The 15,894-nt window shown below is 48.8% G+C and overlaps 1 protein-coding gene across 1 annotated transcript in view; it reads left to right on the forward strand.

Annotated features, from left to right (window-relative positions):
* The window catches only part of LOC308160461 (helicase ARIP4-like), a gene marked incomplete at both ends in the record, with an annotated part of 82,821 nt that overhangs the window by 8,378 nt on the left and 58,549 nt on the right, over window positions 1–15,894 (forward strand). The window contains one exon of the mRNA XM_080534374.1: window positions 6,259–6,408. Coding sequence (XP_080390500.1) covers window positions 6,259–6,408 — 150 coding nt within the window. The remainder of the gene's footprint in view (window positions 1–6,258; window positions 6,409–15,894) is intronic.

Below are 15,894 nucleotides of genomic sequence, written 5' to 3' on the forward strand. Positions count from 1 at the left end.
GCCTTTGTTACATAACCTGTAGTTCATGCACACCTGAAGGTAAGAAAGGCTATGTAGTGAGCAAAGATTGATGATTTAATATTCCATAGTGATCTCACCAAATCTAACTTACATCACTATTGTTAACACAACAAAGAGAACACTTCTGACTCTTCAAATGTTGAAATAATTTAAGCCTCTTTCACACATAGTTCCCTGTAACTTCAATGGAATCCCAAGCTGTGCCGTCCAGCCTTTTTCGCCGTTCACTCATGAGTCAAATGCCGGTAGATTCGCGTCTTGCTCCCTTTAACACATGTCGGCGTTTCCCTGGTTGCGAGATCTAAACTACTAGAACTGAAAGCGGCAGGTAACAGGCACGTAACATCCATATGCTGTATATATAAATAAATATATTTGACTACCAGCAAGACACCGGAGCACTCGTATCTATAACAAACGCGGAGATTGTATGAGCCGTCAGTCAGCCTTTCCGTAGAAATACATCGCTCCGTTATATATCTAACGTTACATGTTTTAAGGCTGATCTGTGCATGATAGTGCTGCATTATGTTGATCTATTTATATCGATCTATTCTTGCCAATTCCTTATTACCAGTGGAAAGGGGGAAGGCTAAAACACTTTGAATGGAATAGATAGAACTTTCCGTTCAATGAATGAATGAATGAATGGTCTTTATTGTCATTAATACAGTATTATCCCCAGCTGTGTGTGTGTGTGTGTGTGTGTGTGTGCGTCTGTGTGTGTGTCTGTGTGTGTGCGCGCGCGCATGTGTCCGTCCGTCTGTGTGTGTGTCAGTGTGTGTGTGTCAGTGTGTTTTGGAGAGTAGGTCACTGGATGTGGACCAGCCCAGCGGTGATGACATAACAGGTCTGGTGAGGAGGCAGGTAGTCTTTATCCAGGCTGCCGCCCCGCCGCTCTACTGCTGAAGTCGGCCAATTATTCAGCTGAACCACAAAGAAACCCTGTCACCCCCCCTCTCCCCTTCCCCAACCCCTACCTGGACACCAGACACCACTCAGCCCCCACTCCTTAACCCCACACCTGCTGATTGGTGTCGAACCCAAATGACCCCCCCCCCCCCCTCTCTCTCTCTCCCTCCCTCCCTCCCTCCCTCAGTCAGGCTGTCCCCCGATTGGACGATATGCTTACAACACCGAGGCTCTTCTCAGGAAAGGGCAGAGCAGACTGTTTTTCCTGAGAAGGCTGAGGTCTTTCGGTGTCTGCAACAAGCTGCTGCAAATGTTTTATCAGTCGGTGGTTGCCAGCGTTCTGTTCTTCGCCGTGGCCTGCTGGGGTGGAAACATCTGTGCCAGGGATGCTGCGAAGCTAAACAAACTGGTGAAGAAGGCCAGCTCTGTGGTGGGGACCGGGCTGGACAGCCTAGAGGTGGTGGCAGAACAGAGGATGGGGAAAAAACTGGCGGCCATGCTGGCCAATCCCTCCCACCCGATGTACTGCGAGCTGGCAGGGATGAGGAGCAAGTTCAGCCACAGATTTGTTCTCCCCCGTCAAAGTACAAAAAGATTTGGACAGTCCTTTATTCCAGCTGCACTCCGACTCTACAACCAGGCCCTGCAGGGTGGGGGAGACCTGGAGATGGAACTTTTGGAACTTTTTACTTATTGAGCCTGCACTGTTTTATGTTTTTTATTGAATGTTTTTCTGTTTTCTGTACTGAATGTTTTCTGCCCTAACTGAGCTGTTTGACAACAAAATTTCCCCATTGGGGACAATAAAGGTTTTCAATCAATCAATTAACTCCTTCTCTCTCTCTGCCCAATCAGACTCTTACCTTGAGAACTGGAAAAAAGGATGATTTCATTTTTTACCATTGACCCAAATAACCAAGCCAAGAAAAGGGTTTCTGGCTGTGCTTGTATCCGGGCTCCTGTGGCCTATGTAATCACTAGCCTAGCCCCTGGACCTGCTCATCAGGGGTGACGTGGTGGTGGTAGTGGTCATGTGGGCCGTGGGCGGTGATTAGGGGAGGTGAGAGGATCCCGGGGGGGGTTGGCTGGGGGCTTAACACGCCTGGTGTGTCCTGGGGTCAGCATTGTTCACCTAACCAGGTCAGGGCTTGAGCCACCGGCGAGCTTAGAATAGTCGGATCACGGAAGCTAAGCTATTCCAGTCTCCCGGAGTCTGACGGAACGCGCTCGCTAGGAGGCTAAATGTTGAATGTAGGTTAATGGCCTGGCATTCAGGCTATTTTTAAGTAAGGGTGAGCGAAAAAAAAAAGACGTATGTCATGGATAGGAACCAAACAAATGTTCTATGACACGGTTGTTTTGCTTGAATGCTTTTTCCCCCCCTTCTCTCTCTTGTGACGGTGGCTTGATGTTATATAATAACATCACTTTTATATCGATTTTTTGGGGTTGTTGAAGCAAATGGACCATCTTCAGTGAGCTTCTCAGAAGTAACGGGTGAATGTATTGATGAAACGGTAAGAGTTTACCACTCATGGATCCTTTACTTAAGCATACCACATTCAGAGATTGGTGTGTGTGTGTGTGTGTGTGTGTGTGTGCGCGCGTGCGTGCCTGTGTGTGTGTGTGCGTGCCTGTGTGTCTATACTGTAGTGATGATACACACCTTTGATATTCAGACCCACATCCTTATTTGGAGATCAGAGTGGCTGGCCTTTCTGCTGCCCTTTAGCTGTCCATCAAAGTGCCTGTCAGGGTGTCACACACAGACTGCTGTGACTGGTTCAACCTGACTACTGAGACTGGTTCACTACTGGGGCTGGTTCACTACTGTGACTGGTTCTTCAGACTGCCCTATAATATCCTGCAGTTGTTTTATAAGGAAAGGCAGGGAACAGGGTGTACGATGCTGACTGTGTGTGTCTCTGTGTGTGCGTGTGTGTGTGTGTGTGGGTGTCTATGCACGTGTGTGCCTACGAGAGACAAAGAAGAGAGAGAGAGAGAGAGAGTATGCGAGTGAAAGGCAAGGAACGATGTGTGTGTGTGTGTGTGTGTGTGTGTGTGTGTGTGTGTGTGTGTGTGTGTGTGTGTGCGCGTGCACAATGTGTGTGTGCGCGCGTGTGCAATGTGTGTGTGCGCCCGTGCATCTTGGATGTAAGCATACAGTGTATCTTGTGTAACCTGACTGGTAAATAACAGGCATTAGCCAGGTCTTATATAAGGCCGCTTACGCAAGCGTCTGTCTTTCCTTTCAGTGGCCTCCTTATACTTCAGTTTTTTCTCTTCCAGTTTCGTAGATGAGAAGCCGCCTTTCAGTCAGTCCCTCTCCACCGTCCCCCCCCCGCCCCCCCCCACATGCCCTCTAGAGGACAGGGTCTATGAGCCGTGACCATTGTGTTGGAGTGGGTTATGTGGACCCGGCCATGAAAGGGAAGTCTGGGGCCGACTGATCCCTCCGCTTCCGGAGCGGCAACACGGTAGACTGGCACGGACGTGTGTGTGACACCTGTGTGTGTGTGTGTGTGTGTGTGTGTGTGTGTGTGTGTTGCTGTGTGTGTGTGTGTGTGTGTGTTGCTCCTCTGTGTGTGTGTGTGTTGCTGTGTGTGTGTGTGTGTGCGTGTTTTGCTGTGTGTGTGTTGCTGTCTTTGTGTGTGTGTGTGTGTGTGTGCGCGTGTGTTGCTGTGTGTGTGTGCGCGTGTGTTGCTGTGTGTGTGTATGCGTGTGCGCGTGTGTGAGCGATATGCACACTTCCTGTGTGTATAATGGACATGCTTGCCCTGAAATGTACTTTTCTGCGCTAGAGCATGTAATTAACTTCTATACTATGCTTCGATCTCTCTCTCTCTGTCTCTCTCTCTCTCTCTCTCTCTCTCTCTCTCTCTCTCCTCCTTTTTCTTGTTTCCTGTGAGGTCACTATACTTCCAGTCCCACGGCCCTGGGGGCTAGGGTTGGGGGGGTTGGTGGTGGGGGGGGGCGGGCGGTGTGGCCCTGGATGGCCCAGACTCTGTCAGCGATGGCCTCACCCCTCTCCATGACGTGGGGGTTGGTGGCCTCAGGCCTGCTGGTCATACTATAGCAGCTTTATATATCCTCCCCTCCCCCCCTTTTCAATAGATATGGTTGTTGTTTTTTTAGGTCACCAGACAGGCCTTGACCCCATATCCCCTCCTCCCCCCTCTCACCCAGCCCCTATAGATACACACACGCACAAGGCAGTCTCTCCACCGCTGCCTGCATGTTGTGTCCTGGCTTGAGAAAGCCTGACCTCTGTCTCTCTCTCACTCTCTCTTTCTCTCTCTCTCTCTCACCCTCTCCTTCCCCCTCCCCCCGCCTCCCCCTGTGTGAGGTGAATGAAGGTCTGAATCAGTTCAACTCCATGTCTGCATATAAAACAACAACAGGGCCTTGTTTATTAATTTTAATTTCCACTCATGACCTAAAGTCCCAATTCATTCAGGAAAAAAAACAGACCAGATTCAGTCCCCTCCCGCCCCCCCAGTACCACAACCACACAAGGCTGTGTGTTCTAGCCAGAGGAATGATCCGTCAAGGCAGGCAGGCGTGTGTCTGGGTGTCAGTCTGCTCCCCCTGGAGGGTCCAGAGCCTGTGTGTGTGTGTGTGTGTGTGTGTGTGTGTGTGTGTGTCCTCAGGGTGGTGTGAGTGTGAGGTAACGTCGTCGCCGGGGGTGAAGGATGTGGTGATGTCCTCATTGTCCTGGAGCAGGGACAAGACGTCTGACAGGGGGGGTGGGGCCTTAATATCACAGCACTGAGCGATGGGGTTTCTACCTCTGAACCTGAGAGAGAGAGATGTGTGTGTGTGTGTGTGTGTGTGTGTGTGTCTGCAGTCCAGGAAGACTTGCAAGGCAGTGTTTGTTGTTTTTTGTTCTGTCATTCAGGGAATTTCTCTCTTCTGTTGTTTATATCGACGCTGTGCAAGGGAGTGTGTGTCTGTGTGTGTGTGTGTGTGTGTGTGTGTTTCTCCTCTGTTCCGCCTCGTCTTTGAAGAAGCTGCAGCTCAGTCTGGTGAACACTCCACTGGAGGAGCGTCAGAAGGCTGTGTGGGCGGTTGAAAAAAGGGACCTGCTGTCGTGTGTGTGTGTGTGTGTGTGTGTGTGATCTGATGTGAATCCTAAGCGCCCAGTGTTTCTCTAGGTAGGTCTCAGCGGAGGGCAGGGCCGCTGTGGCTTAGGAGGTAGAGCCGGCGTCTAATGATCGCGAGGTCGGCGGTTCGATCCCTGCCTCCTCCTGTCCACATGTCGAGGTGTCCTTGGGCAAGACACTGAACCCCCCGAATTGCTCCCAATGAGCAGGCCGGCGCCTTACATGGTAGATTGCCGCCATCGTTGTGTGAATCTGTGTGTCGACGCCTCACAACAGCCAAGAGTGATGTGTTGTGTTTTTTCCCCAGAGATGTAGGCAGGACTTTCACCCATGGGTCCCAATTTGAGGAGGAAAATGTGCGTGCGTGCGTGTGTGCATGCGGAGGGGGCGGCTGTAGCGCAGGAGGTAGAGCCGGCTTCCAATGATCGCAAGGTCGGCAGATCTGCGATTCGAATCCCGGCTGGTCACATGTCGAGGTGTCCTTGGGCAAGACACTTAACCCCAAATTGCTCCCAATGAGCGGGCCGGCGCCTTGCATGGTAGCTTGCCGCCATTGGTGTGTGAATGTGTGTGTGAATGAGAGGCCGTTGTAAAGCACTTTGGATTAAGGCGTTATATAAGTCAGTCCATTTACCATCTACCAGGAGAAGGAAGGGGAGAGGAGAGGAGGGGAGGGGAGGGGTGGGGTGGGGTGGGGAATGGAATGGAGGGGAGGGGAGGGGAGTGGAGGGGAGGGGTGGGGAATGGAGGGGTGGGGAGGGGAGTGGAGGGGAGGGGTGGGGAATGGAGGGGTGGGGAGGGCAGTGGAGGGGGAGTGAGTGAATGGTAGCATCAATGGAGCAGGAGTCTCCTGCTGACTTCTCTCTGAGGGGACTGGAGGTTAGCTGATCACTAGAGGGGCTTTTAACCACTATAATGAAAGAGGGAGAGAGAGAGAGCCCCTGCTATGTAGCCTACTAGAGTTGCAGCCTTCCCCGAGCCCCTGGTCCTCTAATGCAGCCCCGGCGTGGTCTGTTCCCTCTGGGCTCAGGAAGGGACGGCAGAGTGTGTGTTTAGGCAGGTTTTAGAGAATTGTCACGAAACGTGTGTGTGTGCGTGCGTGCGTGCGTGTGTTTAGGCAAGTTTTATGTCCTCTCTGTTACAGCATTGTCACAAAGCTTGTTTTGTGTGTGTGTGTGTGTGTGTGTGTGTGTGGACAGGTGCCCCTGGTGACCATGTGCAGGTAATGCCCCCCGGGGCCAGAGGGACACCATGTGTGACGAGGGGACCTCAGGGAGAGGCCTGGAGCCTGGGGAGGAGGAGGAGCTGGAGGAGGAAGAGGAGGAGATGGAGGAGGAGGAGAACGATGGAGACGACGAAGACGACATCCCTGGTAGGTGGAGTCGCCGTTCGATGTTTGGTCCTTCCTCGTGTTCCGTAGGCTGAGCTCCACGAGGTGTCTGTCTGTCTGTCTGTCTATGTTGTGTATTTGTGTATTTGCTGAAATATCTTTAGTCTCTGAGGTTGCGTCTCAGACATTGAAGAGATGTGTTTGCTGTTGGACTGTGGGTGGATGGGGGAGGGGTTGGCGCCTGAGAGACAGTCCTGGTGGATGGGGGAATGGGGGAGGCAGTCTTGGTGGGTATGGGGAGGGGGGAGCGAGGGAGCGAGGGAGGCATTCTTGGTGGGTGTGGGGAGGGGGGAGAGGGGAAGGCAATCTTGGTGGGTGGGGGTAGAGGGGGAGGCAGTCTTGATGGGTGTAGGAGAGGGGGGAGGTGGTTTAGGTGGGTTTGGGGATGGTGGTGAGGGGGAATAGAGAGAGTGGGAGTTGTGCGAGGAGGTAGTGTAGGAAGCTTTGAGAGAGGAGGGGAGCTGTGGTAAGAGAATCTCCTCGTGTATTACCCAGAACCTCCTCTAGAACCCAGGCCCTCCTCTAGAACCCAGACCCTCCTCTAGAACCCAGACCCTCCTGGTTCCTCCTCCAGACCCCGGCACCGCCGCTTGTGGAAGCCCACGTTGTGTCTGAGTCCTGGCCTGGCAGGGTGAGTCAGGGTGAGTCCTGGGCTGCAGGGTGAGTCAGGGTGAGTCCTGGGCTGCAGGGTGAGTCAGGGTGAGTCCTGGGTTGGCAGGGTGAGTCAGGGTGAGTCAGGGTGAGTCCTGTCCTGCAGGGTGAGTCAGGGTGAGTCCTGTCCTGCAGGGTGAGTCAGGGTGAGTCCTGGCCTGCAGGGTGAGGCAGGGTGAGTCCTGGCCTGCAGGGTGAGTCAGGGTGAGTCCTGGCCTGCAGGGTGAGGCAGGGTGAGTCCTGTCCTGCAGGGTGAGGCAGGGTGAGTCCTGGCCTGCAGGGTGAGGCAGGGTGAGTCCTGGCCTGCAGGGTGAGGCAGGGTGAGTCCTGGCCTGCAGGGTGAGGCAGGGTGAGTCCTGGCCTGCAGGGTGAGGCAGGGTGAGTCCTGGCCTGCAGGGTGAGTCAGGGTGAGTCCTGGCCTGCAGGGTGAGGCAGGGTGAGTCAGGGTGAGTCCTGGCCTGCAGGGTGAGGCAGGGTGAGTCCTGGCCTGCAGGGTGAGGCAGGGTGAGTCAGGGTGAGGCAGGGTGAGTCCTGGCCTGCAGGGTGAGTCCTGGCCTGGCAGGGAGTCGGCCAGGTTTGAAATGGTCTCAGGTGGCAATGAACCCAGCGTCCCCTCTCTCCGCCCGGGACACACTGTTACCGCCAGGCAAATCCAGCACACCCGGGAAAACGCAGTTGCAGAAAGCCCTTGTCTGCAATTGGTTGGATCTTGGCATCCAAAAAACACGACAAGGCTGTCGGTCCTTCAAGTGTGTGGTTCAAGTGTGCGACGCCTCGTTGCATTTTTGGATACCGAGTTATAGTCAGGCCCTTGAAGAAGATGCATGGAGACCCTGGATCACACGGCTTTAATGTTCTGCTTTAATGGAGTCTTGTCTTATCAGATGGATAGTAGTGATTTCTAGGATGTTCTAGGAGCTTCTATAGACTCTTAAAACTCAAAATTGTTTATCTAGAGTGGAATTTCCTTAGCCTAAGGCCAATAAACAATTAGGCTACTCTTTGAACTTCAAGTCAAAGTCAAAAGTCACTTTATTGTCCCATCACTGGGAAATTTGTATTGGGCTTGCACCCCACAGCAGCCAACAAAGAGCAACAGACAATACAGAATGTTAACACACAAACAGAAGGCAGCCCTGATTAAAACAGGAGTGGAAATAAAACGATAAGCAAGATATGTTCACATTCATCTGGTGCAGTTTAAAAGTTTAACAGAAACGGGAATAAAATAATTTTTTAATCTATTTAATCTAGCGCGGGGGACTCTGAACCTCCTCCCAGGGGGTTGCATGGCAATAAAGCAATTATATTATGGGAAAGATAAGAGAACACATAAATAAAATGAGGGAAAAGTGTGTTGAGCTTCATAAGTCAGAGAATGGCTATAAAAATGTTGTTGTTTTTTAAGTTCAAAGCAGCTGGAACTTGTATAAACTTGCCTAGAACAGGACCCATGTTTATTTTGCCCCCATGCACAGTTAGGAGGATGGCCAGAGAGGCAGAAAAATCCCCAAGGATCAGTGTTGGAGAATTATAGAGGAGAGTAGCATCTTTGGGTCACCACATCCCCAAAACTACCATTAGTCGCCACCTCCATGGCAACAAATGATTTGGAAGGCATGCCAGAAAAAAGCCTGTCCTGTCGTTTCACCACAAACGTAAGCTCCTGGAGTATGCTAAACACGACTGGAACCGTGTTCTATGCTCAGATGAAGCAACAATTTTGCCTTTTAGCAACAAACACTCAAGGTGGGTTTGGTGTAAAAAGAAGGATGGCTATACCAAAAAGAACCTGATCCCTACTGTTAAGTATGGTGGAGGATCCGTGATGTTGTGGGGCTGTTTTTCCTCCAAAGGCCCTGGGAACCTTGTTAGGGTACATGGCATCATGAACTCCATGAAATACCAGGAAATCTTAAATCTGAATCTGGCTGCTTCTGCCAGGAAACTAAAACTAGGTTGTCATTGGATCTTCCAGCAAGACCTAAACACCATTGAAAACCTGTGGGCTGAACTGAAGAGGAGAATGCACAAGAGAGGACCTAGGACCCAGGATGATCTGGAGAGATTCTGTAAAGAGGAATGGTCTCAGTATTACAGAAACTTCCTATCTTAAGTCCTAAGTTAAGATAGGTATAAGATAGGATTTGTCTCAATTTGGTATTACAGAAGCAAATCCTAACTAACTTTAGGAATCCTATCTTATTTCATCCTAAATATTAAATCCAACGTCGGTTATCAACGTTTATGTCTGTTACCTAGCAATCAATGGTACTTCCATCTCGCGCAGCTCCTTTGTAAGGTAGCCTATACTTTGTAACGTATTGTAACGTCCCTATATTGTAAACAATAATATCTTATCTTATCTTATAATTATCTTAGAATGGGTCAGAAACAACAACGGGCAATAAACTTCAAGCATCATCACAAGTTAGAGGGTGGGTTTGAAATGATAAATGACCAACTGCCGCTCCACCTACCGCTACAATAGCAACAGAATTCTGTGAAACCTGCACCGCTTACTCCACCTGGGTGTGATTATTGACAATTAGGACAGCCTAACGGTTATCCTAAAGTTAGGTGACTCTATTTAAGATTTTGTGAGTTTAGGAAGCTTGTGTAATACACTTTTCCTATCTCAAGTTAGGATAGGAACATTGATTTAAGAACTGTGATCCGTAATGGCTTTTTGGTCCTAATTAGGGATGCACGATATTATCTGCGCCGATATTTATCGGCCCGATATTGGGAAATGAATGTTATTAAATTTTAAATTTAGCCGATATAGAGCCGATAATATGAAGATAATATGAAGCCGGAAATATTTCCGGTTCCGGTTGTCGCGCTCATGATGCTGTGCCTGCCTACAGCCACGCTGTGTAGAGACGAGAGCGAAACATGGCTTCCCCGGTGTGGACATTTTTCAGAGTTTCTGAGGCAGATGCCGTTTGCAATTTGCAATACATGTTCGGCAAAAGTTCGGTGAACTACCGTAATAAGCCTAAAAAAGTTCAACTGTTCAAAAAGTGCAACTTCTCTGCTTTCTGAAACTGTTAGAATTTTTTAGATTGGGCATATAGTTCATGAATTACGATAGTTTGAAGGAACGCTGTAAAATCCTGTCGGCGCCGACAGCTCCGGTTTCGGAGCAAGACTCGAATCTATCGGCATTAGTCAAATACATGCTCACATCCAGCCATCCGCTCACTGCTCTCCATCAAAAATGGCACATCCATCAATAATATTACATAATAACAACTGCTCTGATTAGATTGCTTAGATTGTTTAATACATCAACGGGGGGAAAAGCGAGATGAACTCTGAGCGAGTATCATGCTTCCTCCATTCCTAGACAATTTGATGGCAGCTACTAGATTGTAAACATAAGTGCAATATTGAAATACAACTGTGAACATTTCAAACCTGCTAACTGCGACACTTTAATGAATGTGCAAAAATACTATGTGCAATATGACTACCCTTGTGTACATAAGGCTCAGATATAGGGAAAGTTAGGATATTTATAGCATAGCATAGAGTACAGCACAGTGTTTTATTGTATAGTATAGTAGTATAGTAGATAGTGTACATAGCCTTTATTTATGTAAACCAGCTCTTTTCCCTTTTTTATTTTACCCTTGGACCTCTTGTTTGTAGTCTTTTTTCCAAGAACCAGGGGAGCCCCCCCTCCTAAATGTCGTTGTATGGTACCTGTACTGTATTAATGTCAATAAAGACCATTCATTCATTCATTCATTCATTGAACGGAAAGTCCTATCTATTCCATTCAAAGTGTTTTAGCCTTCCCCCTTTCCACTGGTAATAAGGAATTGGCAAGAATAGATCGATATAAATAGATCAACATAATGCAGCACTATCATGCACAGATCAGCCTTAAAACATGTAACGTTAGATATATAACGGAGCGATGTATTTCTACGGAAAGGCTGACTGACGGCTCATACAATCTCCGCGTTTGTTATAGATACGAGTGCTCCGGTGTCTTGCTGGTAGTCAAATATATGTATTTATATATACAGCATATGGATGTTACGTGCCTGTTACCTGCCGCTTTCAGTTCTAGTAGTTTAGATCTCGCAACCAGGGAAACGCCGACATGTGTTAAAGGGAGCAAGACGCGAATCTACCGGCATTTGACTCATGAGTGAACGGCGAAAAAGGCTGGACGGCACAGCTTGGGATTCCATTGAAGTTACAGGGAACTATGTGTGAAAGAGGCTTAAATTATTTCAACATTTGAAGAGACAGAAGTGTTCTCTTTGTTGTGTTAACAATAGTGATGTAAGTTAGATTTGGTGAGATCACTATGGAATATTAAATCATCAATCTTTGCTCACTACATAGCCTTTCTTACCTTCAGGTGTGCATGAACTACAGGTTATCAAAGTGTGAAATTATATCTGTTCTCATATCGGTTATCATATCGGTTATCGGCCACGAGAAGCGGGTAAACATCGGTTATCGGTATCGGTTGGAAAAAATGCATATCGTGCATCCCTAGTCCTAATCCTAATTACCATGGTTACCAAACAGTTAAGATAGGATATGCAATTTAGGACGTTTCTGTAATACGGCCCCAGATTCCTTGCTCTGTATTCTCCAATCTTATTACAGGAGAAGACTCAGTGCTGAGTCTTTTATTCGGAAAGGGAGGTTGTACAAAGTATTAAATGCATTATTGATTTTGTTAGAAATAATTATTTCTTGATGAGAGATTTTCTTTCTCTGAATAAATGTACTTAAATTAAATTGGATGTTTCTAATTTTTTATAACCCTTTTTACTCATCTTTACCAGGGGTGCCAATAATTGTGGAGGGCATCTATCTATCTATCTATCTATCTATCTATCTATCTTAGCCCATAGCCTAAGGCCAACAAACAATTCCTCTTTGAACTTAGGGTTTGTGCAACTCCAAAGGAATTCCACTAGAAACTCTCTTTTCTCTGGCCAAAACATGTTATATAATGGAGTGAGTCACTACCAAAGGATGTTATTGTATGTGAGAAAGACGTTAAATATTGTTAATGGTTAGTCCCGTTCTGTCAAACATAGAAAGGGTTAGTTGAAGAGCTTAGTATGCCTCCTAGCTTGACACAGGAAAATTGAGTAGAAAAAAATCATAAATAACATACATCCAGATTTGAGGGGTTAGCTTTGTTAGCATCGTAGCTTTGAACAGTGGGATGGGTCCTACTGGAACAATGCCCAGCCTGCCCAGAGGTCGGGAGGGAGAGAGAGAGAGAGAGGGGGGGGGGGGAGGGAGGGAGAGAGAGATGTTAAGCTAGCGGTGAACAAGAGAACGAAAGGGAAGAGGGAGGGAAGAACACGAGGCAGAGAAAGAAAGCACAGACACAGGGGGATGTCATGTGAGATGGATAGATAGATGGGAAAGGAAAGGAAAGATAATGACAGGGGGTGGGGTGAGTGAGTGAGTGGGAGGGGGGGGGGAGGGGGTTAGAAGAATAGGACAGTTGTTTTGTTCACCTCGCCTCAGCGTTGTGTGTTGCTGTTGTGGTGACATTCACTTTGCCTGTCCCTCCGTACCGGTCACCGTGACACACGTTACGCAAGCTCCCGTTATGAAAGAAGTGCCCACACCCCCCCGCTCCCCTTTCTCTCCTCCTCCCCTCCCTGCCTTTGTGTCTGCAAGGCCGCAGCACCGCTGTGCTCCAGCGCTACCACACATGCAGCTCTCCCTGCAGCCTCTGTGGCTTCTAGAGGGAGGCCGGAGAACGTGGTCTATAGCCCTCCTAAAGACCTCCTGATCCCCACTACCCCTCCTAAAAACCTCCTCATCCCCTCTACCCGTCCTTAAGATCTCATCCCCACTACCCCTCCTAAAGACCTCCTCATCCCCACTACCCCTCCTAAAGACCTCCATCCCCACTACCCCTCCTAAAGACCTCCATCCCCACTACCCCTCCTAAAGACCTCCATCCCCACTACCCCTCCTGTCTAGTTTCTCTACTCTAAAATACATTCTATACATTAAAATAAATTAAAATGAAATGAAATAAATAAATACATGATTCTTCCTTCTTCTTGCATTGTGACTGCCAACAGCCCCTGGTCCGAGCATAGATTTGTTTTTCTTGATGATGACTAATGGACAGATGATTCACCTACTTAGATACTTACTTGTTGTAAGTCGTTTTGGATGAAGGTGTCTGCTAAATGTCAATAAAAATGTAAATGTCGTCTGGGGAGGGTGGGTTGTTGATGGACGGGTATACCTGTACACAGTTTACAGTAAAGGCACACTAGGTTATGGAACGACAACTATGGCCTTCAGCATTTTGACTCAAAGTGTACATTGGAGGGAGCTACTGAGATATCAAGGTCTCACACACACCAATACGCACGCACGCATGCACACTCACACACACCAACATTCACACACACACACACACACACACACACACACACACACACACACACACCAACACGCACGCACACTCACACACACACACACTCGCACGCACACACACACACACACACACACACACACACACACACGCGCGTTAAAACATACACACACACACATGAAAACACACACCAACATGCACGCACACACACACACACCAACACGCATGCACACACACACAAAAACGTACACACACAAAAACGTACACACAAACACACACACACCAACACGCACGCACACACACCCACACATACAAAAACGTACACACACATAAACACACAAGAATGTACACACACACCAACACATAGGCCGAAGTTTTTTTGACCCCCCTCTTTCTCTCATCCCTCTATATCTGTCTCCGTCTCCTCCTCCTCCTTCCCTCTCTCACCCCTCTATATCGGGGTGATTCCCCCCTCCTTCTTCCCCCCCTCTCTTTCTCTCATCCTTCTATATCTGTCTCCTCCTCCTCCTCCTCCTTCTGCCCTCTCTCTCACCCCTCTCTATCTGTTTATTTCCTCCTCCTTCCCTCTGTCTAACCCCCCCCCCCCCTCTCTATTTCTGTCTTGTTGCCTAATTATCATGGTATCAGGCTGACCGCAGCGGCTGTGCGGGCTAACCGCTAAGCTAAGCTACACACAGGGGCTCAGAGGTCATTCGCTAGGCCGGTTCGTCGCGGCGTGTCTGCCCATTCGCCCCCGCGCGGAGGTGCAGAGGCCGTCGGAAGTGAAAGAGGAAATGAAATGTACACTCATCAGAAGTTTTCTCTCGCAGTCGTAAACAGTTGATAAAAAAACTACATTTGAAACGTTCATGTTCGATGTCTGCTCCCTGCTGAGGCAGATCTGTCGGAGGTGGTGTGACAGATCGCCTGTTCTGTTGGTGCCTGCACAGGACACACACACGTATACACACACAAATGGCAGACACACAGATATATATACACACACACACACATACATTTACATTTTGGCATTTAGCAGACGCCTTATTCCAAAGCGACTTACAATCAATACATTTGGATGCTAATTAAGCATGTGAATCATCAGTCCACCATTCGTGGCAGGAAGAGTAATCTAGCTCAGGCCCGGGGCCACTGATAGAAGGAGAAACCTTCTTCTACCACCTTTTTCTAAAACCTTTTTTTTTAATACTGGAGGAACAGAGAAGCAGTACAAAGGGGGCGATAGAAGTTCTTAGGGACACAGTAGAGGGGAAAGCGGACGTCTTTAGGAGACGTAGTGCTGAGGGGCAGAAGATGTCTCAGGAGGAGCAGTTAAGGTGTAACCTGAAGAGATGGGTCTTCAGTCTACGACGGAAGATGGGTAGTGACTCTGCCGTTCTGACAGCCGTGGGGAGCTCATTCCACCAGCGGGGAGCCAGAGTTGTGAAGACACACACACACACACACACACACACAGATATACACACACAAATAGCAGATACATACATACATACCGGTTTCACACACACACACACAGATATACACACAAACACTTACACACACACACAAATAGAAGATACACACACACACACACACAGATATACACATACACACAGATAGTAGATACACACACACACACACACACACATGAGTCATGTTTGTCATAACTGGGTTGTTTAGGGCCATGTGACTGACCAGGTGACTCAGTCTGTGTGTTATCTGTTGTGTTCACATGTTCAACTCCCAACTCTTTCTTTTGTGTGTTTTCTCTTTCACTCTTTCTCTCTGTGTCGTTCTTTCGTTCTTTCTTCTTGTCCTTCTGTCCTCTCTCTCTCTCCCTCCTCTCTCTCTCTCTCTCTCTCTCTCTCTCTCTCTCTCTCTCTCTCTCTCTCTCTCTCTCTCGGGTCACCCGCGCCACCCGCTATGCGCCGATTCCGTCGCACTGTCGCCATAACAACTGCTGCCCGGACACACTCTCTCGCTCTCCGAGTCGTGAGCATGTACTCATTTTCTCCTCCTCCTCCTCCTCTTCCTCCTCCTCCTCCTTCTCCTCTTCCTCCTCCTCTCCTTGATTCCTGCGGTCTGTCCATCCTCAGCCTCTTGACAGACCCCCCCTGTAGTCAGAACACCAGACGGAGGAGAAGATGTTCACATGGACAGGCTGGGCTTAGGATGAGTCAGCCCTCTGCACACACTGTATACACACACACACACACACACACACACACACACACACACACACACACATACAGCCATGGAGGAGGGCAGGGGAAATGTACAGGCAGGCTGAGAGGTCAGAGGTCAGGGAGAGAGAGGGGCACGTTCATGAACCAAACTACAGGAGGGAGGGAGTGAGTGAGGGAGGGAGAGAGGGGGGGAGGGGGGGGAGAGAGGAGCAGGAGTGGGCGTCAGACTCAACAGAAGCTGAC

Source organism: Nansenia antarctica (assembly GCF_963989245.1).
Source record: "Nansenia antarctica genome assembly, chromosome: 6".
Lineage (NCBI taxonomy): Eukaryota > Metazoa > Chordata > Actinopteri > Argentiniformes > Microstomatidae > Nansenia > Nansenia antarctica.